The sequence below is a fragment of the Oncorhynchus gorbuscha genome, unplaced genomic scaffold (genome assembly GCF_021184085.1).
Source record: "Oncorhynchus gorbuscha isolate QuinsamMale2020 ecotype Even-year unplaced genomic scaffold, OgorEven_v1.0 Un_scaffold_1734, whole genome shotgun sequence".
NCBI lineage: Eukaryota > Metazoa > Chordata > Actinopteri > Salmoniformes > Salmonidae > Oncorhynchus > Oncorhynchus gorbuscha.
In genome coordinates, this window is record NW_025746427.1 from 1 (window position 1) to 26,500 (window position 26,500).

General features: G+C 44.1%; 1 protein-coding gene across 1 annotated transcript; it reads left to right on the plus strand.

Moving 5' to 3' along the window:
* Positions 1-1,687: 1,687 nt before the first annotated feature.
* Positions 1,688-23,752, plus strand: LOC124023952 (aldehyde dehydrogenase family 1 member A3-like). Its single transcript, XM_046338117.1, has 7 exons — positions 1,688-1,830; positions 2,421-2,523; positions 3,079-3,263; positions 10,535-10,699; positions 16,230-16,387; positions 21,947-22,021; positions 22,170-23,752. Exons 1-7 carry the CDS (start codon positions 1,792-1,794, stop codon positions 22,237-22,239), a joined length of 795 nt encoding a protein of 264 aa, XP_046194073.1. The 5' UTR covers positions 1,688-1,791; the 3' UTR covers positions 22,240-23,752.
* Positions 23,753-26,500: the final 2,748 nt, after the last annotated feature.

Here is a 26,500-nt window from a genome sequence, read left to right on the forward strand (position 1 = left end):
GTCAGTGTTAGATTGGTTGATTATTTGGAACAGTCAGGTGTGTCAGTGTTAGATTGGTTGATTATTTGGAACAGTCAGTGTTAGATTGGGTGTGTCAGTGTTAGATTGGTTGATTATTTGGAACAGTCAGGTGTGTCATTGAGTGTTGATTATTTGGAACAGTCTGTGTGTCAGTGTTAGATTGGTTGATTATTTGGAACAGTCAGGTGTGTCAGTGTTAGATTGGTTGATTATTTGAAACAGTCTGGTGTGTCAGTGTTAGATTGGAAGTAAAGCCTGCACTCTCTGTAGCTCTCCATGATCAGATTTGGAGAATCCTGCATACAATGAAGAGAGATATTATATGCAACTATCCTTTATAACTGGACAGAAAAACAACAGGCGGCAGGGTAGCCTAGTGGTTAGAGAGTTGGACTAGTAACCGGAAGGTTGCAAGTTCAAACCCCTAAGCTGAAAAGGTACAAATCTGTCATTCTGCCCCTGAACAGGCAGTTAACCCACTGGCTGTCATTGAAAATAAGAATTTGTTCTTAACTGACTTGCCTGGTTAAATAAAAAATCTATTGGTCCTCCTCAGAACACATTGACTATTACATCTGTTGCCCAGGAGACTCACCTGAGGTCAAACTATAGACCCTTCTGCTCTCCTCTCCTTTCCTACCTTCTATCTCTCCTATCCTCTCCCTTCTCATCTCCTTTCCTCTCCTCTCCTCTCCCCTTCTGTCCTGTCCTTTCCCTCCTCCTCCCTCCCTTCTCTCCCCTAACCTCTCTCCTTTCCTGTTCTGCTCTGTACTGTCCCTTTTCCTCTCCTCTCCTCTCCTCCTCTCCTCTCCTCTCCTCTCCCTCTCTCCTCCTCTCCTCCCCTTTTCGCTCCTCTATTACAAACATCTTGATCTTTCCCTTTACCCTGCTCCTCATGTCGGGGCTCAGGAGAGCAAATATCAATGTCTTCAGCGTAGATCCTACATCAAAGGCAGGGATTACCCCACCAATACAGTGTGTGTGTGTGTGTGTGTGTGTGTGTGTGTGTGTGTGTGTGTGTGTGTGTGTGTGTGTGTGTGTGTGTGTGTGTGTGTGTGTGTGTGTGTGTGTGTGTGTGTGTGTGTGTGTGTGTGTGTGTGTGTGTACAGTATGAAATGAGACTGTAGTAGTGCCTCGCAGGTCATGAGACGTTTGGTTTCAACCTATTTGGCTTCTCTTACCGGCCATTAGTCCAAATGATCCCGGGCTGTTTTATACCCAGAGGAAAGCCCTGGTCTTATGTAATTAGACCAGTTTGCTTTTATCATGTCGACGGTAATGATTTTTAAAGGGAAAGAGTTCTGCTTCTAATCATTGGGTATATGAGAGTTGTTCAGCCAATCAAAGACGACACTGGAAATTGAATAGAAAAAAATACTTATTTATTTATATATATAAAATAAAAAGCACCAGAGTAACTCTCTCATACTCACACACTGTGCTCCTTAAAGGGACATTTCACTCTACAATGAAAGTTTGTCCTATATTTCCAGACCTTAAGAGTAGTCTAATGTTAAGGTGAAACCATGTCCCACAACATGGATTTTGTGTGTAGATCCTGATAACTTTGATTTAAAAGTGTAATGTATCTTTAACTCATCCATGTTGACTGGGTTAAGAAGTAGCGAGTAGCGTACCTTACTTCCTTGCACATGGTTCTGATCACTAACATTGGTCGTTGGGTTGCCATGATAGGCCGGTTTCCCCCCCGGAGTGGTGAACATCGTGCCAGGGTTCGGCCCCACAGCAGGTGCAGCCATTGCTAGCCACATGGGCATAGACAAAGTGGCGTTCACGGGTTCTACAAAGGTACGTGCATGTTTGGAAGTATGCATAATGCTGGAAGTGACGGGGCAACTGGTTGGACGATTGGGGTTTTTTGTAACTGTTTTTGTAACTGTTCCAAAATGAACATACCTGGGTTCAAGTAGTATTTTTCTTTCAAATAGTCTGCCTGGAGTGTCAGATGGGTGGGGTTTGCACTTTTCGGACTAGTTTGTGTGTTCCATTGTGCCAGACAAGCTCAATCACGTGCAGCTAAATTATCCAAAGGAAACAAATACTATTTGAACCCAAGGCTGAAAATACATTATTTTTCAAAGCCAAGTGGGGTACAGGATTGTAAAAGAAACACACTAAAATATTCAGAAATATACTGAGGGTTTTATAATAAATGTCACATTTATTTGACACTTGTTTAAAAATGTTGGTATCTCTCTCATTTCGGCATGCAGGACATGTATTCATTAACAATCTGTCTCACCGATACCAGTCCCTCGTGCCCTATCAAATCCCAATGTACATTTAAAAAGAGTATTTGTTTGAACTGAATGTGCCATATGACACATTGTTATATGACTTCCCCCTGTGATCCGTCCTCGCCCTGTTTGTCTCCCCAGGTAGGCCAGTTGATCAAAGAGGCTGCAGCAAAGAGTAATCTGAAAAGAGTGACCCTGGAGCTGGGTGGGAAGAACCCCTGCATTGTCTTTGCTGACTCGGACTGTAAGTGATGTGGTTTCTGTCTCTCTATTAAACCAACAAGGCAGAGAGAGAGAACAAAGACAGCAGCTCTGCTCAGCGCAGAGGAAAGGCCTTTGACACAGTGTGTGTGATCAACAGTGTGCTTGTAAGCAATAGAGATGGAGACTGATTGAGAACTGTGTGATGGTTATCATGACGGACATTGTGTCATCGTGGCTCCTAGCCTATCCAACATATCAACAATATAATATGATAACCCAGGGAGCAAAACTGGTTGCAATGACGTCTTTACAACGTCTCTGAAAACGTCGTGGTCAGGTTGTATACAGGTTGTAAAGGGACAGGGTTTCTTTTAAATGGGTTTGTGACCAGAAAAATACATGTTTACCTGGATCTAATCTTGTTATCTGACGTCGCTACGACCAGAAACCAAGTTTACAACCAGAAAATTATGTCATTATCATGCCAAATCTTGCCCTCAGGGAAGATGTGGCCAGTTGTTATGTTATTACTCTGAGGGACTCTTAGGCATTTGGCGACAGCCTTCGTCAACATCTATCGTATGTTCACTAACAGTGCAGTTGGCAGTGGAGGAGACCCAAAAGGGAGCCTTCTTCAACCAGGGCCAGTGCTGCACGGCCGCGTCGCGTGTCTTCGTGGAGGAACAGGTCTATGAGGAGTTTGCACGCCGCAGCGTCGAGAGGGCCAAGAGTATCGTCATAGGAGACCCCCTGGACCCACGTACATCACACGGACCACAGGTGTCTCTTCTCTCCTCCTCTCCCATCTCTTCTCTCTTCTCTCCTCCTCTCCCATCTCTTCTCTTTTCTCTCCTCCTCTCCCCCTTCTCTTTTTCTTCTCTCCTCCTCTCCCCCCTCTCTTCTCACTTCTCTCCTCCTCTCCCCCTCTCTTCTCTTTTTCTCTCCTCCTCTCCCATCTCTTCTCTTTTCTCTCCTCCTCTCCCATCTCTTCTCTTTTCTCTCCTCCTCTCCCATCTCTTCTCTCTTCTCTCCTCCTCTCCCCTCTCTTCTCTCTTCTCTCCTCCTCTCCCATCTCTTCTCTTTTCTCTCCTCCTCTCCCCATCTCTTCTCTCTTCTCTCCTCCTCTCCCCCCTCTCTTCTCTTTTCTCTCCTCCTCTCCCATCTCTTCTCTCTTCTCTCCTCCTCTCCCATCTCTTCTCTTTTCTCTCCTCCTCTCCCCCTCTCTTCTCACTTCTCTCCTCCTCTCCCCTCTCTTCTCTTTCTCTCCTCCTCCTCTCCCCTCTCTTCTCTTTTCTCTCCTCCTCTCCCCCTCTCTCTCTCCTTCTCCCCTATCTTCTCTCCCCCTCTCTTCTCTTTTCTCTCCTCCCTCTCCCTCTCTTCTCTTTTCTCCTCCTCCTCTCCCTATCTTCTCACTTCTCTCCTCCTCTCCCCCTCTCTTCTCTTTCTCTCTCCTCTCCCCTCTCTCTCTCTCTTTCTCTCCTCCTCTCCCCTATCTTCTCTCTCTTCTCTTTTCTCTCCTCTCTCTCCCTCTCTTCTCTTTTCTCCTCCTCTCCCCCTCTCTTCTCTCCTCCTCTCCCCCTATCTTCTCTCTTCTCCCCCTCTCTTCTCTTTCTCTCTCCTCTCCCCCCTCTCTTTTCTCCTCCTCTCCCCCTCTCTTCTCTTTTCTCTCCTCCTCTCTCCCCTCTCTTCTCTCTTCTCTCTCTTCTCTCCCCTCTCTTCTCTTTTCTCTCCTCCTCTCCCCTCTCTTCTCTTTTTCTCTCCTCCTCTCCCCCCCTCTCTTCTCTTTTCTCTCCTCCTCTCCCCTCTCTTCTCTCTCCTCTCCCCCTATCTTCTCTCTTCTCTCTTCTCTCCCCCTCTCTTCCTTTTTCTCTCCTCCTCTCCCCTCTCTTCTCTTTTCTCTCCTCCTCTCCCCCTCTCTTCTCTCCTCCTCTCCCCCTATCTTCTCTCTTCTCTCTTCTCTCCCCTCTCTTCTCTTTTCTTCTCCTCTCCCCCTCTTCTCTTTTCTCTCCTCCTCTCCCCCTCTCTTCTCTTTTCTCTCCTCCTCTCCCCCTCTCTTCTCTTTTCTCTCCTCCTCCCCTCTCTTCTCTATTCTCTCCTCCTCTCCCCCTATCTTCTCTCTTCTCTCTTCTCTCCCCTCTCTTCTTTTTTCTCTCCTCTCTCCCCTCTCTTCTCTTTTCTCTCCTCCTCTCCCCCTCTCTTCTCTCCTCCTCTCCCCCTATCTTCTCTCTTCTCTCCCCCTCTCTTCTCTTTTTTCTTCTCCTCTCCCCCTCTCTTCTCTTTTCTCTCCTCCTCTCCCTCTCTTCTCTTTTCTCTCCTCCTCTCCCCCTCTCTTCTCTCTTTTCTCTCCTCCTCTCCCTCTCTTCTCTTTTCTCTCCTCCTCTCCCCTCTCTTCTCTTTTCTCTCCTCCTCTCCCCTCTCTTCTCTTTTCTCTCCTCCTCTCCCCTCTCCCCCCTCTCTTCTCTTTTCTCTCCTCCTCTCCCCCTCTCTTCTCTCTCTTCTCTCCTCTCCTCTCCCCTCTCTTCTCTTTTCTCTCCTCCTCTCCCCTCTCTTCTCTTTTCTCTCCTCCTCTCCCCTCTCTTCTCTTTTCTCTCCTCCCTCCCCTCTCTTCTCTTTTTCTCTCCTCCTCTCCCTCTCTTCTCTTTTCTCTCCTCCTCTCCCCCCTCTCTTCTCTTTTCTCTCCCTCCCTCCCCCTCTCTCTTCTCTTTTCTCTCCTCCTCTCCCCCTCTCTTCTCTTTTCTCTCCTCCTCTCCCATCTCTTCTCTTTTCTCTCCTCCTCTCCCATCTCTTCTCTTTTCTCTCCTCCTCTCCCCCTCTCTTCTCTTTCTCTCCTCCTCTCCCCCTCTTCTCTTTTCTCTCCTCCTCTCCCCCTCTCTTCTCTTTTCTCTCCTCCTCTCCCCCTCTTCTCTTTTCTCTCCTCCTCTCCCCCTCTCTTCTCTTTCTCTCCTCCTCTCCCCCCTCTTCTCTTTTCTCTCCTCCTCTCCCCCTCTTCTCTTTTCTCTCCTCCTCTCCCCCTCTTTCTTTTTCTCTCCTCCTCTCCCCTCTCTTCTCTTTTTCTCTCCTCCTCTCCCCCTCTTCTCTTTTCTCTCCTCCTCTCCCCCTCTCTTCTCTCTTCTCTCCTCCTCTCCCCCTCTCTTCTTTTCTCTCCTCCTCTCCCCCTCTTCTCTTTTCTCTCCTCCTCTCCCCTCTCTTCTCTTTCTCTCCTCCTCTCCCCCTCTTCTCTTTTCTCTCCTCCTCTCCCCCTCTTGTCTCTTTTCTCTCCTCCTCTCCCCCTCTTCTCTTTTCTCTCCTCCTCTCCCCCCTCTTCTCTTTCTCTCCTCCTCTCCCCCTCTCTTCTCTTTTCTCCTCCTCTCCCCTGATCTCTTTTTCTCCTCTCTCCCCCTCTCTTTCTCCCTCTCCCCCCTCTTTGTCTCTTTTCTCCTCCCCCCCCTCTTCTCTTTTCTCTCCTCCTCTCCCCCTCTTCTCTTTTCTCTCCTCCTCTCCCCCTCTTGTCTCTTTTCTCTCCTCCTCTCCCCTCTTCTCTTTTCTCTCCTCCTCTCCCTTTTCTCGTCTCTTTCTCTCTCCCCCTCTCCCCCTCTTGTCTCTTTTCTCTCCTCCTCTCTCCCCCTCTTCTTCTCTTTTCTCCTCCTCTCCCCCTCTTCTCTTTTCTCTCCTCCTCTCCCCCTCTTGTCTCTTTTCTTCCTCCTCTCCCCCTCATCTCTTTTTCTCCTCCTCCTCTCCCCCCTCTTGTCTCTTTTTCTCTCCTCCCTCTCCCCCTCTTGTCTCTTTTCTCTCCTCCTCTCCCCTCGTCTCTTTTCTCTCCTCCTCTCCCCCTCTTGTCTCTTTTCTCTCCTCCTCTCCCCTCTGTCTCTTTTCTCTCCTCCCTCCCCCTCTTCTCTTTTCTCTCCTCCTCTCCCCCTCTCTCTTCTCTTTTCTCTCCTCCTCTCCCCCTCGTCTCTTTTCTCTCCTCCTCTCCCCCTCTTGTCTCTTCTCTCCTCCTCTCCCCCTCTGTCTCTTTTTCTCCTCCTCTCCCCCTCTTGTCTCTTTTCTCTCCTCCTCTCCCCCTCTTGTCTCTTTTCTCTCCTCCTCTCCCCCTCTTCTCTTTTCTCTCCTCCTCTCCCCCTCTTGTCTCTTTTCTCTCCTCCTCTCCCCCTCGTCTCTTTTTTCTCTCCTCCTCTCCCCCTCTTTTCTTCCTCTCTCCTCCTCTCCCCTCATCTCTTTTTCTCTCCTCCTCTCCCCCTCTTCTCTTTTCTCTCCTCCTCTCCCCCTCTTGTCTCTTTTCTCTCCTCCTCTCCCCCTCATCTCTTTTCTCTCCTCCTCTCCCCCTCTTGTCTCTTTTCTCCTCCTCTCCCCCTCTTGTCTCTTTTTCTCCTCCTCCTCCCCCTCTTGTCTCTTTTTTCTCTCCTCCTCTCCCCCTCTTCTCTTTTCTCTCCTCCTCTCCCCCTCGTCTCTTTTCTCTCCTCCTCTCCCCATCTCTCTCTCTTTTTCTCTCCTCCTCTCCCCCTCTCTTGTCTCTTTTCTCTCCTCCTCTCCCCCTCGTCTCTTTTCTCTCCTCCTCTCCCCCTCGTCTCTTTTCTCTCCTCCTCTCTCCTCCCTCTTGTCTCTTTTCTCTCCTCCTCTCCCCTCTTGTCTCTTGTCTCTTTTCTCTCCTCCTCTCCCCCCTCTTGTCTCTTTTCTCTCCTCCTCTCCCCCTCGTCTCTTTTCTCTCCTCCTCTCCCCCTCGTCTCTTTTCTCTCCTCCTCTCCCCCTCGTCTCTTTTCTCTCCTCCTCTCCCCTCTTGTCTCTTTTCTCTCCTCCTCTCCCCTTGTCTCTTGTCTCTTTTCTCTCCTCCTCTCCCCCTCTTGTCTCTTTTCTCTCCTCCTCTCCCCCTCGTCTCTTTTCTCTCCTCCTCTCCCCCTCGTCTCTTTTCTCTCCTCCTCTCCCCATCTCTCTCTTTTCTCTCCTCCTTCCCCCTCTTGTCTCTTTTCTCTCCTCCTCTCCCCCTCGTCTCTTTTTCTCTCCTCCTCTCCCTCTTGTCTCTTTTCTCTCCTCCTCTCCCCCTCTTGTCTCTTTTCTCTCCTCCTCTCCCCCTTGTCTCTTGTCTCTTTTCTCTCCTCCTCTCCCCCTCGTCTCTTTTCTCTCCTCCTCTCCCCATCTTGTCTCTTTTCTCTCCTCCTCTCCCCCTCGTCTCTTTTCTCTCCTCCTCTCCCCATCTCTTCTCTTTTCTCTCCTCCTCTCCCCCTCTTGTCTCTTTTCTCTCCTCCTCTCCCCCTCGTCTCTTTTCTCTCCTCCTCTCCCCTCTTGTCTCTTTTCTCTCCTCCTCTCCCCTCTTGTCTCTTGTCTCTTTCTCTCTCCTCTCTCTCCCCTCTCTCTTCTCTTCTCTTTATTTTCTTCTGGCGCCTCAGGTTTTTGGATAGCAGAACAGACACAGTTTGTCAGAAAATCTCCACTGACACAGAGCAAGCCGTCCAAACTCCACAACCCTTAGTCATTGTGCCTGTGATACCGCCAGTAGAAAAGCATCTCAAATATGTCAACTTACAGCAAAATGCTCAAATATGGGGCAACAGACAGTATACAGTATTCAATTGTATTTATCACACGTGCTGAATACAATTGGAGTGGACTTTACAGTGAAATGCTTGCTTCTGAACCTTTCTCAATGATGCAGAGCTTAAAAATAATAATACAAAATAAAATAGAAACACAAGAGGTATACAATAAAATACACAAGAATGGAGCTATATACAGGAAGTACCAGTACCAGATCAATGTGCTACTATATACAGGAAGTACCAGTACCAGATCAATGTGGACTATATACAGGAAAAGTACCAGATCAAGCAAAATGCTCTGGGGCTATATACAGAAGTACCAGTACCAGATCAATGTTGTACTATATACAGGAAGTACCAGTACAGATCAATGTGGACTATATACAGGAAAGTACCAGTACCAGATCAATGTGCTTAAGGAAGTATAGTACCAGATCAATGTGGAACATATACAGGAAGTACCAGTACCAGATCAATGTGCTACTATATACAGGAAGTACCAGTACCAGATCAATGTGGAGCTATATACAGGAAGTACCAGTACCAGATCAATGTGCTACTATATACAGGAAGTACCAGTACCAGATCAATGTGCTACTATATACAGGAAGTACCAGTACCAGATCAATGTGCTACTATATACAGGAAGTACCAGTACCAGATCAATGTGCTACTATATACAGGAAGTACCAGTACCAGATCAATGTGGAGCTATATACAGGAAGTACCAGTACCAGATCAATGTGGAGCTATATACACGAAGTACCAGTACCAGATCAATTTGCTACTATATACAGGAAGTACCAGTACCAGATCAATGTGGAGCTATATACAGGAAGTACCAGTACCAGATCAATGTGCTACTATATACAGGAAGTACCAGTACCAGATCAATGTGGAGCTATATACAGGAGTACCAGTACCAGATCAATGTGAGGCTATATACAGGAAGTACCAGTACCAGATCAATGTGGAGCTATATACAGGAAGTACCAGTACCAGATCAATGTGCTACTATATACAGGGAGTAGCAGATCAATGTGAGGCTACGGTATATACAAGGAGTACCAGTACCAGATCAGTGTGCAGAGGTATGAGGTATTTGAGGTAGATATGTACATGAAGGCAGGGTAAAGTGACTCGGCATCAGGATAGATAATAAGAGTAAAATTAAGAACAGAGTAACTGCAGCAAATGATGAGTGTAAAAGTGTGTGTGTGTACACGTGTGTGTGTGTGTGTGTGTGTGTGTGTGTGTGTGTGTGTGTGTGTGTGTGTGTGTGTGTGTGTGTGTGTGTGTGTGTGTGTGTGTGTGTGTGTGTGTGTGTGTGTGTGTGTGTGTGTGTGTGTGTGTGTGTGTGTGTGTGTGTGTGTGTGTGTGTGTGTGTGTGTGTGTGTGTGTGTGTGTGTGTGTGTTTGTATCGGTATATAAAGTCTACTGAGTGTGTATATAAAGTCTACTGAGTGTGTATACATATGTATATAAAGTCTACTGAGTGTGCATAGGGTCAGTGCAAGACAGAGTCAGTGCAGATAGTTTGGGAACCATTAGTTGACTATTTAGCAGTCTGGCTATTCAGCAATGTTATGGTTTTGGGGTAGAAGCTGCCTTGGAGCCGATTGGTCCGAGAGCCGATGCTCAGGTACCGTTTGCCGGATGGTAGCAGAGTGAACAGTCTATGGCTTAGGTGGTTGGAGTCTTTGGTAATTATTCACGATGAGATCAGTTCCAAACTTTGGACAAAATCCTACAGATGTAGGAGCTTCATTTGAGCCAGTTTGCTACGGCAGGAAAATAATCCTGCAGCAACAGGAAATGTGAATTATTATGTGGATTTGGTTAATGGACATTCTTGTAGGGGGTTGATACATTTTTCATAAGGGCAAATCAAGTCTGACATTTTTAAGTGGAAATGACAAACTTTAGAAGCCCTTTTAAAACTCCAAAAGTTTGCATTTCCTGTGGTGCAGGAAAATTCTCAGTAACAAAAAAGTGATCAAATGAAGATCCTGTATCTGTAACTTGAGAGCTGTGTGCTCAGCTCAGATATTCATGTAAGTCATGCAGTGAAGTCAATCAAATATTATCTTAAGTTAACCTTGCAGGCCACAATTTAGGATTCAGTCCTTTACTTTTAAAGAAGATGTGGGACAGTTACAGAACGTATCCTTCAGGTCTTGTCTGACAGAAACATAGTTTCCATTTACCACGGTGGTTATCAACGTAGGCTATCAGTATGGGTTCACTAAAGATCACTTGTGGTGGGAGCAGAAAATATCCCATTCTTTTTCTAGCTGTTCTTTCTTTTGCTCCTGTGCCAACTTTGGATGTGTGTAAATGAATACTCCCTTTATAGCCATTACTTTACCTTTTGTGTAATGACATCACCCTGCCTGCCTCCAACCCTCCCTCCCTCCCTCCCCACCTCCCTCCCTCCCCACCTCCCTCCGTCCCCACCTCGCTCCCTCCCTCCCTCCCTCCCCACCTCCCTCCCTCCCTCCCCCTTCTCCTCTCATCTCCTATCTTCCCCTGTTTCTCCAGATTGACCAGAAGCAGTTTGATAAGATACTGGAGTTGATTGACAGCGGGAAGAAGGAGGGAGCCAAACTGGAGTGTGGGGGCGTGGCCATGGAGGACACAGGACTCTACATCCAGCCCACCGTATTCTCCCATGTCAAGGACCACATGCGTATCGCCAAGGAAGAGGTGAGAGATCCAAATTCTGATCTATGGTCAGTTTTGTGATTTTCTTGTCAGATGGTTAAGGTTAGGATTGGGGGATGATGCATCCGTCCACCCAACGCTGCCTAAAGAAGACTCTAACAGTCGAAACCTGTCCTGATATTAAATATAAACTGGGTGGTTCGAGTCCTGAATGTTGATTGACTGACAGCCATGGTACTGTATATCAGACCGTATACCACTGGTATGACAAACTATTTCTTTTTACTGCTCTGATTACATTGTTAACCAGTTTATAGTAGCAATAAGGTACCTCGGGTGCCTTATATATGGCCAATATACCACGGCTAAGGGCTGTATCGAGGCACTCCGCCTTGCTTCGTGTGTAAGAACAGCCCTTAGCCGTGGTATATATACCACACTCCCTCTGACCTTATTGCTTAAATATACCACAGGCAGATCATTCTGTTCTCTCTATATAATACCTGTAGATAGTCACCTGAACTTTTTCTGCATCGTACTGTGTCTTTGTTCTGTGATTGGAGGAAGGAAAGCTGATCCTAGATCTGTGATCTGTGTCTACTGGAAACTTCTACCCAGAGCTATGGGTTTCTGATGTTGGCTTTACAGTGATTTCATTCATAAAAATGAGAACGCCACCACTGGTCCAGGCAGTTTTGTTGTATACCACTGCCATCTTCTGATGGTGTGGTTGAAATGCAGGTTCAGACAACTGTATATCTATGGTTCAAACAAGGTCATCGTCATGGAGATGGATGGAGGGCGCTTCTTGACATCTGTGGCATAATGGCTTCTGTGACAGCATGGCCAGCGCCAAGTAGATCTTTCTCCAATTGAAAGTAGTCAATGTATTCTTGTTTTTCTTCTATGAGTCGGTAGACAAACTGAAAGTGTGTATACTGCCACCTAGAGTGTGTTTTCTAAACAGGCATGAAGCCAAGGTTGGTGATTTAATGCTGCCTGCCATTCATTGGCTGATCCCTCCTGCTGACCTGGATAATAATAATAATAATAATATATGCCATTTAGCAGACGCTTTTATCCAAAGCGACTTACAGTCATGTGTGCATACATTCTACGTATGGGTGGTCCCGGGGATCGAATTCTGCGATCCTTCCTTAACCCATAGAAAGTCCCACCCAATTGACTACTTTAAAATGGTAAAAGTGCTCATGGATCTGCCCATGCTAATACTGGCTTTGTGGTATTAGAGCAACATCCAACTGGTCATGGTAAAGCAGGATCATATCATAGAAATACATAGAGGACTCAGGTGGCCAAAAGCCGTTTTAGCATGGGCAGCGCTATTGAGGACTTTCACCATTTTTAAGTAGTCAATTGGGTGGGAATGGGTTAAGGAAGGATCACATAATTCCATCCAGGTCTGGAGGATGTAAATTATTATAATTGGGAACAAACATTCCACTGCAGGTGCCAACCTTGGCTTTATATCTGTTCAAACAACACACTGCAGGTGAAAAGAAACAACACACTGCAGGTGAAAAGAAACAACACACTGCAGGTAGAAACAACACACTGCAGGTGAATAGAAACAACACACTGCAGGTGAAAGAAACAACACACTGCAGGTGAATAGAAACAACACACTGCAGGTGAAAAGAAACAACACACTGCAGGTGAATAGAAACAACACACTGCAGGTGAATAGAAACAACACACTGCAGGTGAATAGAAACAACACACTGCAGGTGAATAGAAACAACACACTGCAGGTGAAAGAAACAACACACTGCAGTGTGAATAGGTGAAACAACACACTGCAGGTGAATAGAAACAACACACTGCAGGTGAATAGAAACAACACACTGCAGGTGAATAGAAACAACACACTGCAGGTGAATAGAAACAACACACTGCAGGTGAAAAGAAACAACACACTGCAGGTGAATAGAAACAACACACTGCAGGTGAATAGAAACAACACACTGCAGGTGACTGCAGGTGAATAGAAACAACACACTGCAGGTGAATAGAAACAACACACTGCAGGTGAAAAGAAACAACACACTGCAGGTGAAAAGAAACAACACACTGCAGGTGAATAGAAACAACACACTGCAGGTGAATAGAAACAACACACTGCAGGTGAATAGAAACAACACACTGCAGGTGAATAGAAACAACACACTGCAGGTGAATAGAAACAACACACTGCAGGTGAAAACAACACACTGCAGGTGAATAGACACTGCAGGTGAAAAAACAACACACTGCAGGTGAATAGAAACAACACACTGCAGGTGAATAGAAACAACACACTGCAGGTGAATAGAAACAACACACTGCAGGTGAAAAGAAAACAACACACTGCAGGTGAATAGAAACAACACACTGCAGGTGAAAAGAACACACTGCAGGTGAATAGAACAAACAACACAATGCAGGTGAATAGAAACAACCACTGTTCAGGTGAATAGAAACAACACACTGCAGGTGAATAGAAACAACACACTGCAGGTGATTAGGTAAACACTGTCTTAACTAAACTTGAACTGCAGGGCTTTAAGGTGAATAGAAACAACACACTGCAGAAACAACACACTGCAGGTGAATAGAAACAACACACTGCAGGTGAAAAGAAACAACACACTGCAGGTTTGAAACAACACACTGCAGGTGAAAAGAAACAACACACTGCAGGATTTGAACTAGGTGAAAAGAAACCTTTTAGTTTGTTTACACTGCAGGTGAATAGAAACAACACACTGCAGGTGAATAGAAACAACACACTGCAATGAATAGAAACAATGCCACTGCATGCCCCCACATGCCAGAAACAACACACTGGCAGGTGAATAGAAACAACACACTGCAGGTTAGAAACAACACACTGCTATAGAAACAACTACACTGCAGGTGAATAGAAACAACACAGGTGAATGGAAACAACTGACACAGGTGAATAGAAACAACACACTGCAGGTGAATAGAAACAAACACTGCAGGTGAATAGAAACAACACACTGCAGGCTATTCTGAAACTGCTGAGGTGAATAGAAACAACACACTGCAGGTGAATAGAAACAACACACTGCAGGTGAATAGAAACAACACACTGCAGGTGAATAGAAACAACACACTGCAGGTGAATAGAAACAACACACTGCAGGTGAATAGAGTCAATCTAAATTGGGCGTTGAACTGCACACTGCAGGTGAATAGAAACAACACACTGCAGGTGAACCAGGGCCTGTTTGAATACATAACAACACACTGCAGGTGAATAGAAACAACACACTGCAGGTGAATAGAAACAACACACTGCAGGTGAATAGAAACAACACACTGCAGGTGAATAGAAACAACACACTGCAGGTGAATAGAAACAACACACTGCAGGTGAATAGAAACAACACACTGCAGGTGGAAACAACACACTGCAGGTGAATAGAAACAACACACTGCAGGTGAATAGAAACAACACACTGCAGGTGAGGTGAATAGAAACAACACACTGCAGTGTAAACAACACACTGCAGGTGAATAGCAACAACACACTGCAGGTGAATAGAAACAACACACTGCAGGTGAATAGAAACAACACACTGCAGGTGAATAGAAACAACACACTGCAGGTGAATAGAAACAACACACTGCAGGTGAATCTGAAACAACACACTGCAGGTGAATAGAAACAACACACTGCAGGTGAATAGGCAACACACTGCAGGTGAATAGAAACAACACACTGCAGGTGAATAGAAACAACACACTGCAGGTGAATAGAAACAACACACTGCAGGTGAATAGAAACAACACACTGCAGGTGAATAGAAACAACACACTGCAGGTGAATAGAAACAACACACTGCAGGTGAATAGAAACAACACACTGCAGGTGAATAGAAACAACACACTGCAGGTGAAAGAAACAACACACTGCAGGTTGAGGTGAATAGAAACAACACACTGCAGGTGAATCTGAAACAGAATGGTCAGCGTGAATTGAAACTACACTGCATTGAAAAGAAACAACACACTGCAGGTGAATAGAAACAACACACTGCAGGTGAATAGAAACAACACACTGCAGGTGAATAGAAACAACACACTGCAGGTGAATAGAAACAACACACTGCAGGTGAATAGAAACAACACACTGCAGCAGGATCAGTGAATGCCAACCAGTTGACTACACAAAATGGTGGAAGCCCTCAAACAACACATGCTAATGTGAAAAGAAACAACCTGCAGGTGACTAGAAACTCTATAATTGCAGGTGAATAGAAACAACACACTGCAGGTGAATAGAAACAACACACCAGGTACTACTACTGCAGGTGACTAGAAACAACACACTGCTGAATAATAATAATAATAGGTGAATAGAAACAACACACTTCTACTACTATTACACTGTTACACTTGAAAAGAAACAAACACACTGCAGGTGAATAGAAACAACACACTGCACCACTACTACAATAAAAGGTGAATAGAAAAATTACTGCAGGTGAATAGAAACAACACACTGCTACTGAATTGCAGGTGAATAGAAACAACACACTGCACCTTACCACTGCAGGTGAATAATAATAATAAAACAACACACTTGAATGAAACTATTACTACTGTTACCATGAAAAGATGGCCCCAAAGAACCACTTCTTTTATATTCTACTAATAACCAATTGTGATATTTATAGCCTTGTTCTTGTTATTCTTATTGTGTTACTTTTTATTCTTATTTTCTACTTTAGTCTATTTGGTAAATATTGTCTTAACTATTCTTGAACTACACTGTTGGTTAAGGGCTTGTAATAAGCATTTCACGGTAAGGTCTACACTTGTTGTACTATTGACAAATATAGTTTGATTTGATTGATTTGAAGTATGTAGCCTTTTAGTTTGTTTACCAACTCATCAAATTAGTAGAAGAAGAAAATGTAATACTTAAAAATGGGAGATGGCCTCAATGGCACTACCCATTCCCCCACATGCCCCCACATGCCCCCACATGCCCCCACAGACCAATTGTGGCAGATGCATTGTTACATCCTATAAATATCTCTATGGTTGTATTCACTGGACACCAAACAGGAGAAAATGGACTGACACAGGGAGGAAGCTGAACCTGTCAAATAACAAACGCTTGTGTTTTTTATTATTAATACGACCCAAGGCTATTCTGATTGGTGCTGATTGATCCTACAGCCATTTATTTGGACACAACACAACATTGACATGGTTCAGCAGTGAAGTCATTGCATTTTTTAAGATAACATTTTCTTCACATTATTCATCAAATCCAAGTCAATCTAAATTGGGCGTTGAACTGCCATCTGTGGCCTGTGAGGCTTTGCTTTATCCTTCTCCTGCTGACCAGGGCCTGTTTGAATACATAACAAACCTACCTGTCTCTCCTCCTTGAGGTAATCACTGATCCAACAAACTGATAGGTGGAAGCAATTACCTATTACCAGCCATGTCACATCAGGGATTTCTTCAAAGGAGGGCAGTAGGAAGGATGCATTTGAACAGGGCATGTAATCTTCTCCGTGACCCCATCCAGATCTTCGGCCCGGTCCAGTGTATATTCCGATTCAAGAGCCAGCAGGAGGCGATAGAGAGAGCTAACAGTACGGAGTACGGCTTGGCTTCTGCCGTGTTCACACGCAATCTGGACCGGGCTCTCTCTGTGTCTGCTGCCCTGGAGACTGGCACTGTCTGGTAGGTTACTGTTAACTCCTGAACAATGGTACAATGAACAATCACTACATATGACTACAGCAACAACTATTAGCTGCTACTATTCCCATCCTAACAATTCAATACTAGTACTAATATCCAAAATAGTGTAAGGATGAGAACGGGATGCTAGTGATTGATTAGTAATGTCTGACAAGTTCCTATAAATACTGTAGGTTAGTCCCATAGACATAGATAGAGCACTCATCTTTGTATCTGTTACAGTATGGGCAGCGCCATTGAGGCTATCTTCATTTTAAAGTAGTCAATTTGGTTCTTTCCAATTGGCTGAACCCTCCTGATGACCCGGTTGGACATGACTCCAACAGGGTCACCAGGAGGGATCAGCGAATGAAGTTGGAAGTGCCAACCAGTTGACTACATTAAAATGGTGGAAGCCCTCAATGGCGCTTCCCATGCTAATGTGACCTCTAGGCCACTAGAGGCCTCTATAATTCTCTATGGTTAGTCCTCTCTCCTGCAGACAGACTAGTTGACATAAGGCTTGTTACTACCACTACTACTACCACTACCACTACTACTAATAATAATAATAATATTACTGCTACCACTTCTACTACTATTACTACTGTTACCATTGGCCCAAAGCCAACCACTACTCCTTACCACTACTACTACTAATAATAATAATATTACTGCTACCACTTCTACTACTATTACTACTGTTACCATTGGCCCAAAGCCAACCACTACTCCTTACCATTACTACTTTATTATTCATTTACTCCATGTGCTGCTAACTACTACTTTCTACAGTACAACTTCTACTAGCATTTTACCAATGTACTCCCTATTCACTCTGACTATTCACTCCGTATCCCCTACTTATACCTCTTCATGTGAGAACACAGCTCTAGCTGCACCTTGTGGCCACAAGATAGAGCCGGGTAGATAGGTAGGTATCCCGGATGAAGCTCCTCTGTGTGGCAGTGAGAGAAGGACAAGGAGTGGGAGAGAAAAAGGAAGAGATATTTTTATTTCACCTTTATTTAACCAGGTAGGCTAGTTGAGAACAAGTTCTCATTTGCAACTGCAACCTGGCCAAGATAAAGCATAGCAATTTGACACATACAACAACAGAGTTACACATGGAATAAACAAAACTATAATACAGTAGAAAAATAAGTCTATATACAATGTGAGCAAATGGGGTGAGATGAGGGAGGTAAAGGCAAAAAAAGTTCATGGTGGCGAGGTAAATACAATATAGCAAGTAAAACACTGGAATGGTAGATCTGCACTGTAATCTGTACTGCCCTTAAACCAACAGGGTTTCCTGAGTGATCATAGACCTCAGTCTGAGCGTTTATGTTACGTCATGGCAGGAGGGTAGGACCATCAGAACATGGGGTTTGGGTCTCATTCGGATCATACAAATGAAGGTTATGACACTGGATGGGTATGACATGCTATCGCTTCCCTGGTGAATTCTGGGATGGAACTGAAGTTACTGTAAACAAATACATTACTCTGCTTATTCTCCTCTCTCTCTCACTGTCTATCTCTATTTCTCACTGTCTCGCACTCTGTCTGTCTCTCTCTCTCACTCTGTCTCACTTTCTGTCTTTTAAATGTTTTTTTTCACCTTTAGTTAACCAGGTAGGCTAGTTGAGAACAAGTTCTCATTTACAACTGCGACCTGGCCAAGATAAAGCATAGCAATTCGACACATACAACAACACAGAGTTACACATGGAATAAACAAAACATACAGTCAATAATACAGTAGAAAAAAAGAACAAAGTCTATATACAATGAGTGCAAATTAGGTCAAATAAGGGAGTTAAGGCAATACATAGGCCATGGTGGCAAAGTAATTACAATATGGCAATTAAACACTGGAATGGTAGATGTGCGGAAGATTAATGTGCAAGGAGAGATACTGGGGTGCAAAGGAGCAAGATAAATAAATAAATAAATAAATACAGTATGGGGATGAGGTAGATAGATGGGCTGGTTACAGGTGGGCTATGTACAGGTGCAGTGATCTGTAAGCTGCTCTGACAGCTGGTGCTTAAAGCTAGTGAGGGAGATATGAGTCTCCAGCTTCAGTGATTTTTGCAGTTTGTTCCAGTCATTGGCAGCAGAGAACTGGAAGGAAAGGTGACCACAGGAGGAATTGACTATGGGGGTGACCAGTGAGATATACCTGCTGGAGCGCGTGCTACGAGTAGGTGCTGCTTTGGTGACCAGTGAGCTGAGATAAGGCGGGGCTTTACCTAGCAGAGACTTGTAGATAACCTGTAGCCAGTGGGTTTGGCGACGAGTATGAAGCGAGGGCCAACCAACGAGAGCGTACAGGTCGCAGTGGTGGGTAGTATATGGGGCTTTGGTGACAAAACGGATGGCACTGTGATAGACTGCATCCAATTTGTTGAGTAGAGTGTTGGAGGCTATTTTATAGATGACATCGCCGAAGTCGAGGATCGGTAGGATGGTCAGTTTTACGAGGGTATGTTTGGCAGCATGAGTGAAGGATGCTTTGTTGCGATATAGGAAGCCAATTCTAGATTTAATTTTGGATTGGAGATACTTAATGTGAGTCTGGAAGGGCAGTGATTGATTGAATAGCATGCATTTAGTTTTACTTGCATATAAAAGCAGTTGGGGGCCATGGAAGGAGAGTTGTATGGCATTGAAGCTCGTCTGGAGGTTCGTTAACACAGTACCCAAAGAGGGGCCAGAAGTATACAGAATGGTGTCGTCTGCGTAGAGGTGGATCAGAGAATCACCAGCAGCAAGAGTGACATCATTGATGTACACTGAGAAGAGTCGGCCCGAGAATTGAACCCTGTGTCTCCCCCATAGAGACTGCCAGAGGTCCGGACAACAGCCCTTGTGATTTGACACATTGAACTCTATCAGTGAAGTAGTTGGTGAACCAGGCGAGGCAATAATTTGAGAAAACAAGGCTGTCGAGTCTGCCATGCCAATGTGGTGATTGACAGAGTCGAAAGCCTTGGCCAGATCGATGAATACGGCTGCACAGTAATGTCTCTTATCGATGGCGGTTATGATATCGTTTAGGACCTTGAGTGTGGCTGAGGTGCAACCATGACCAGCGTAGCGAAGAAGGTACGGTGGGATTCGAAATGGTCGGTAATCTGTTTGTTAACTTGGCTTTCGAAGACCTTAGAAAGACAGAGTAGGATAGATATAGGTCTGTAGCAGTTTGGGTCTAGATTGTCACCCCCTTTGAAGAGGGGGATGGCCGCAGCAGCTTTCCAGTCTTTGGGAATCTCAGATGATACGAAAGAGTTTGAACAGGCTAGTAATAGGGGTTGCAACAATTTCGGCAGATAATTTTAGAAAGAGAGGGTCCAGATTGTCTAGCCCGGCTGATTTGTAGGGGTCCAGATTTTACAGCTCTTTCAGAATATCAGCTATGGATTTGGGTGAAGGAGAAATGGTGGGGGCTTGGGCGGGTTGCTGTGGAGGGTGCCGGGCAGTTGGCCGGGGTAGGTGTAGCCAGGTGGAAAGCATGGAAATTCTCAATTATAGTGGATTTATCGGTGGTAAGCGTGTTTCCTAACCTCAGAGCAGTGGGCAGCTGGGAGGAGGTGCTCTTATTCTCCATGGACTTTACAGTGTCCCAGAACTTTTTTGAGTTTGTAATACAGGATGCAAATTTCTGTTTGAAAAAGCTAGCCTTAGCTTTCCTAACTGCCTGTGTATATTTGTTCCTAACTTCCGTGAAAAGTTGCATATCACGGGGGCTATTCGATGCTAATGCAGAATGCCACAGGATGTTTTTGTGCTGATCAAGGGCAGACAGGTCTGGAGTGAACCAATGACTATTATCTATTTCTGGTTCTAAATATTTTGAATGGAGCATGCTTATTTAAGATGGTGAGGAAGGCACTTTTTAAAGAATAGCCAGACATCCTCTACTGATGGGATGAGTTCAATGTCATTCCAGGATACCCCGGCCAGGTCGATTAGCAAGGCCTGCTCGTAGAAGTGTTTTAGGGACCATTTGACAGTGATGAGGGGTGGTCGTTTGATCGCAGACCCATTACGGATGCAGGCAATGAGGCAGTGATCGCTGAGATCTTGATAGAAAACAGCAGAGGTGTATTTGGAGGGCGAGTTAGTTAGGATGATATCTATTAGGGTGCCGATGTTTACGCATTTGGGGTTGTACCTGGTAGGTTCATTGATAATTTGTGTAAGATTGAGGGCAACAAGCTTAGATTGTAGGATGGCCGGAGTGTTAAGCATGTCCCAGTTTAGGTCACCTAGTAGCACGAGTTCAGAAGATAGATGGGCGGGGGCAATCAATTCACATATGGTGTCAAGGGCACAGCTGGAGGCAGTGGGTGGTCTATAGCAAGCGACAACGGTGAGAGACTTGTTTCTGGAAAGGTGAGTTTTTAGAAGTAGAAGCTCAACTTGTTTGTGTACAGACCTGGATAGTAGGACAGAACTCTGCAGGCCATCTTTGCAGTAGATTGCAACACCGCCCCCTTTGGCAGTTCTATCTTGGCGGAAAATGTTATAGTTAGGAATGGAGATTTCAGGGTTTTTGGTAGTTTTCCTAAGCCAGGATTCAAACATGGCTAAGACATCCGGGTTGGCAGAGTGTGCTAAAGCAGTGAGTAAAACAAACTTAGGGAGTAGGCTTCTAATGGTAACATGCATGATACCAAGGCTTTTACGGTACAGAAGTCAAGAAATGAGAGCACCTGGGGAGTGGGAGTGGAGCTAGGCACTGCAGGACCTGGATTAACATCTACATCACCAGAGGGACAGAGGAGAAGTAGGATAAGGGTACGGCTAAAGGCTATACGAACTGGCAGGAGCAGGTTTCTGGGCAAGATAGCATAGATTCAAGGCATAGTGTACAGACAAAGGTAAGGTAGGATGTGAGTACATTGGAGGTAAACCTAGGCATTGACTAATGAAGAGAGAGATACAGACTCTAGAGACGTTAAAAACCAGGTGATGTCATTGCATATGTAGGAGGTGGAACAACATGGTTGGTTAAGGCATATTGAGCAGGGCTAGAGGCTCTACATTGAAATAAGACAGTAATCACTAACCAGGACAGTAATGGACGAGGCATATTGATATTAGAGAGAGACATGCGTAGCCAAGTGATCGTATGGGTCCAGTGAGTGGTTGGGCTGGCGGTTGAGTGGTTGGGCTTCTACTCCCGTACCGGCAGTAGAAGGGGTCCGGATATTGTAGCCCAGGAGTGGGCTTCGGTGGTAGCCCAGGAGCCCTAGCCGGGCTAGCTTCAGGCTAATTTGTGCTTGCTCCGGGATGGAAACGCTAGCCAGGAGTAGTCACCCGTGATTGCGATTAGCTTGTTGCAAAGATCCAGATGAAAAGGTTCAGAGTTTGCGGAAGGAATCCGGGGATAGAAATCTAGGTTCGTTATGTCTCTCTCTCTCTCTCTCTCTCTCTCTCTCTCTCTCTCTCTCTCTCTCTCTCTCTCTCTCTCTCTCTCTCTCTCTCTCTCTCTCTCTCTCTCTCTCTCACTCTCTCTCACTTTCTGTCTCTCTCTCTCTCTCTCAGGGTAAACTGCTATAACGCCCTCCATGCCCAGGCACCATTCGGAGGATACAAAATGTCAGGCAATGGACGAGAGCTGTAAGTCACTTCTCTTCAACACTATGTGTGATGAAAGGGTTTACTAGTTTGTTTACCCACACATTTTGCACATTTTTAACACAATGTGAATGATTAGAACAATACAAATTAATGAGTATTTATTAACCTTTGTATTTTGACTCCTCAGGGGTGAGTATGCATTGGCAGAGTACTCTGAGGTGAAAGCTGTGACCATCAAACTGACTGAGGCACTGTGAGGGACACAGGAGAGACCACAAACCACTACTAGAGCCCAGCCCAGCACTACTGTCATCAACTCAGGCTGTGTCCCAACTCTCTGAAGCCACTCCCTTTCATCATCTTCTTGTCTCCTTTCATTTATCACCTTTGGTCATAAAGAGTTTGATTTGTGCGTGTGCTGTGCTCAAATCCTATTCAACGCCTATTTCACCTATCACTCAAAGTCATTAGGTGAAAAAGCCAAGGAAAGGATGCCATTGAAGGGTGTTGGGACACTGGAGTGGCTTGAAGTGGCTTTCTTTCCTTGGCAAATTAAAGGAAACAAGGAGAGGTGGCCAATCTGGAAGTGAATTGGGACGCAGACAAACCCTATTAGAGTTTCAGACCCTCCCACAGCTCTATTGCTCCAGGGGTGTATTCATAGGAACCAATTGGAAGCAAACAGGACGAAATGGGAGGGACATACCTGAATTTGTCCAATAGAAATTGCTACGGTTCGCAACACTTTACACTAATGAATACACCCCAGGCCTTTACAATACCACAGCACTTCAGAGCTTCACTAATAATAACAAATAAAAAAATCTGTTTCTTAATTTGGGGTTTTCTGATATGAATGTTCTTCTCTCATTTTGAGGAGCATTTTCTCCCTTTTCAAATGGTGGAATGATTTTTAATTCCCAAACAATGTCATATTTACCTCTATTTTTAACTTTCTAATGCCCAGAAGAAAGACATGTTTTTAACCCACTACAATAACAATATATAGGTCTAGTACTGTACTAGCAAACCTTAACTGGCATTTTAACACTTTTAAACACTTTACATTGTGTTGCATTTGGATCTGTGTACGATATCTTTCAGAGTTGCTCAACTATAAGTGTGGCAACATTCTGCTAACTTTACTAAAATTCCCAGGTTTCACAGAAATACTGGTCAGATTCAGGAACCTGGGAATTTTCTGAAAGTGAACAGAATTTGGCAGCACTATTCTTGAGTACTGAGTACTGAGTACTGAGTGCTGTTATTAACATATTGTTATGTCTTGGGTGACGATACCCCTGATGATTTTTGTATGCTTTGTGGTTTTATTGAACTAAATGTAGGAAGTTTTGCAAATGGTTTGATGGAATGTATTTCTTTGCAATACATATGGGGCAGGTTTCCCAAACTAAAACAGCATTTCAATGGAGATTCTCATTTGAGATTTGTGTTTAATCCAAGCACTAGGGTTAATCTGTGTCTGGGAAACCGGAGCCTAATTCAATAAGGTAAAACATGGGGCTTGTGTCCTATTGGTGTTTTAATGGTATAACAATGCTACTGAAAACTGCCATTATGTTGAAAATACAAGTCATTTGGACTCCAATAATGTCTCCATTCCTTGTCACAATATGCACCATATGTGAGATGTTACAATGTATAACAAACCACAAGGAAACAAGTCATTCTGTTTGTTTCATTTGCTAGACTCTCACTTTTTATATGGATATTTAAATAGACATTTTAAATAAAAGAAAATGGAATGTGTTTGTGATTCGTTTGGATTTTCATGTCATACAGATAAGATTGTAACACCTCTTGGACAAAAGCAGATTTTTGGAATATGTTTACCAGCAACTGCTAGTTAAAAAGGGTTATTTGTTATTTAAATGAAGGATTCTGTCTTGTCTATCCATTCTAATTTCCTTTTAGAGGTCATTGAGTGCTGCTGTATCAAATTACAATACAGTCCAAGGCTAAATATACCACGTTTATTGACAGTTCAGAATTATCACCAAGAAAACATAAAATACAGAGTGAAACATGTACATTTTCCTAGACAAAGTTATCAAATAGCAGAAATGCTTTCAACTAGTTTGACCTCACTCACTCACTCTCACAAACACACACACACAGGTTTTGCATGACACTAGTATCGATTGGCTGGCTTTAGGACCACTGCACTGTTGGTTAAGGGCTTGTAAGTAAGCATTTTACGACAAAGTCTACACTTGTTGTATTCGGCGCATGTGACAAAGTTTGATTTGATTTGCTCCGCATTATGAATGCCCTGACTGTTGCAGAGGCCATATCACCTTAAATGCTGCACGGCCAATGCAGACATCGGATTGACCAGAGTGGCAGTTTGCTTTGCCAGTCAGTCCTTTTGTATCACTTTCAGAAAGCAGAGACCGCGCCAGTTTGCTTTGCCAGTCAGTCCTTTTGTATCACTTTCAGAAAGCAGAGACCGTGCCAGTTTGCTTTGCCAGTCAGCCCTTAAAACCTCTTGCGACGAGCAAACCCGTATCCGGGAGCGTAATCATAGCCTCAAATGCATTAGCATAATGCAACGGACATAAATACCCCTAGAAACTTTTCCTATTCATGCAAATCGCAAATGAAATTAAATAAATATATTCAAACACAAGCTTAGCCTTTTGTTAACAACACTGTCATCTCAGATTTTCAAAATATGCGTTACAGCCAACGCTAGACAAGCATTTGTGTAAGTTTATCATGGCATAATGCTATGCTAGGCTCTGCTGGCAGCAAGCAACATTTTCACGAAAATAAGAAAAGCAACCAAATTAAATAATTTACCTTTGAAGAACTTCAGATGCTTTCACTCAGGAGACTCCCAGTTAGATAGCAAATGTTCCTTTTTTCCAAAAATATTATTTTTGTAGGCAAAATAGCTCCTGTTTCTTCATCATGCATGGCTGAGAAATCGACCGGAAAATGCTACAACTATAACGCCAAACTTTTTTCAAAATTTGCTCCATAATATCGACAGAAACACGGCAAACGTTGTTTAGGATCCATCCTCAAGGTGTTTTTAACATATATTTGCGATAATATATCCATCGAGGCAATTGGTTTCTCATAAGAAGCGATTGGAAAAATGGCTACCTCAGCATTTTACGCAAGGTTTTCTGCGGGAGACACCATGTGACCACATGCTATATATGGTCCCCTTACAGCCATTCTTCAATGGAAATGCCTACAAAAATGTCACAATGCTGTAGACACCTTTGGGAATACCTGGAAAACGTAAGCTCATTCGTAGCTCATTCACAGCCATATAAGGAGTCATTGGCATGAGGCGGTTTTAAAAAATGCGGCACTTCCTGGTTGGATTTGTATCTGGGTTTCGCCTGTAACATCAGTTCTGTGGCACTCACAGACAATATCTTTGCAGTTTTGGAAACATCACAGTGTCTTCATTCCATAGCTGTCAATTATATGCATAGTCGAGCATCTTTTCATGACAAAATATCTTGTTTAAAACGGGAACGTTTTTCATCCAAAAATTAAAATAGCGCCCCCTAAATCCAAGAGGTTTTAAGGCAGTGAGCTGATTCATTTGATGTCAGCACTTTGAACTCGGCCTTGTAAACTTTGTTGTAATCTGATAGACTTTTTGATGACCATTTGAAACCAAAAGTTATTTTATTGCTAGAACAATATAGGCTGTGATAGCTGTAGGTCTAATTGATATGTTCATTCATTTACCCAGTAGGCTAGAGCAATTTTGATTTCATGTATTGGTATGAAACTAAACACAGAGCATTTCCCTAAAATACACATTTTGTGGCTTCAAATACAATAACAATGGTTGCCTTTCTTGCTACAGACCTATTTGATCATCATGCCCTGCCTGCATCTCTAATCCCCATCTGTAGCATACCTGTATCTGGTAGAATACATTTACACCTTTCTCTCTCTATCAGTCTTGCTTGTCCATCTTCCTCAATTAAAATGAAATATTCCAACAGATCAATCTTTCTGTCAAAACGTCATTAAATATTGGTAAGTTATTTAGCTATAGTGTAGATGTAGGGCTGTTTCTTTACTAATTACACAGACAGTGCCACTACTGCAATAATATCAGACAGAGAGACAAGCTGGCAGAGAGAGACAAGCTGGCCCGGGGGAAATGTGCAGGCCGCCCCTTTTGTAGGCTGCTATGTTGCAATCAATATTCTCGGTGCCGTCTTGTTTAAACAAAATGTTTCAATATTCTCAGAGCCACCATGTTGATACAATGCTTCAATATTCTCCGAGCCACCATGTTGATACAATGCTTCAATATTCTCCGAGCCACCATGTTGATACAATGTTTCAATATTCTCCGAGCCACCATGTTGATACAATGTTTCAATATTCAGAGCCACCTTGTTGATACAATGTTTCAATATTCTCAGAGCCACCATGTTGATACAATGTTTCAATATTCTCAGAGCCACCTTGTTGATACCAGAGCCACCATGTTGATACAATGTTTCAATATTCTCC

Excerpts from the sequence above, each read along its gene's own strand:
- LOC124023952 (XM_046338117.1), top strand. The coding sequence starts at position 1,792 with ATGGGCATAGACAAAGTGGCGTTCACGGGTTCTACAAAG. Across the intron at positions 2,524-3,078 it reads TGTCTTTGCTGACTCGGACT|TGCAGTTGGCAGTGGAGGAG; the intron begins GTAAGTGATGTG and ends GTTCACTAACAG. Across the intron at positions 22,022-22,169 it reads TCAGGCAATGGACGAGAGCT|GGGTGAGTATGCATTGGCAG; the intron begins GTAAGTCACTTC and ends TTGACTCCTCAG.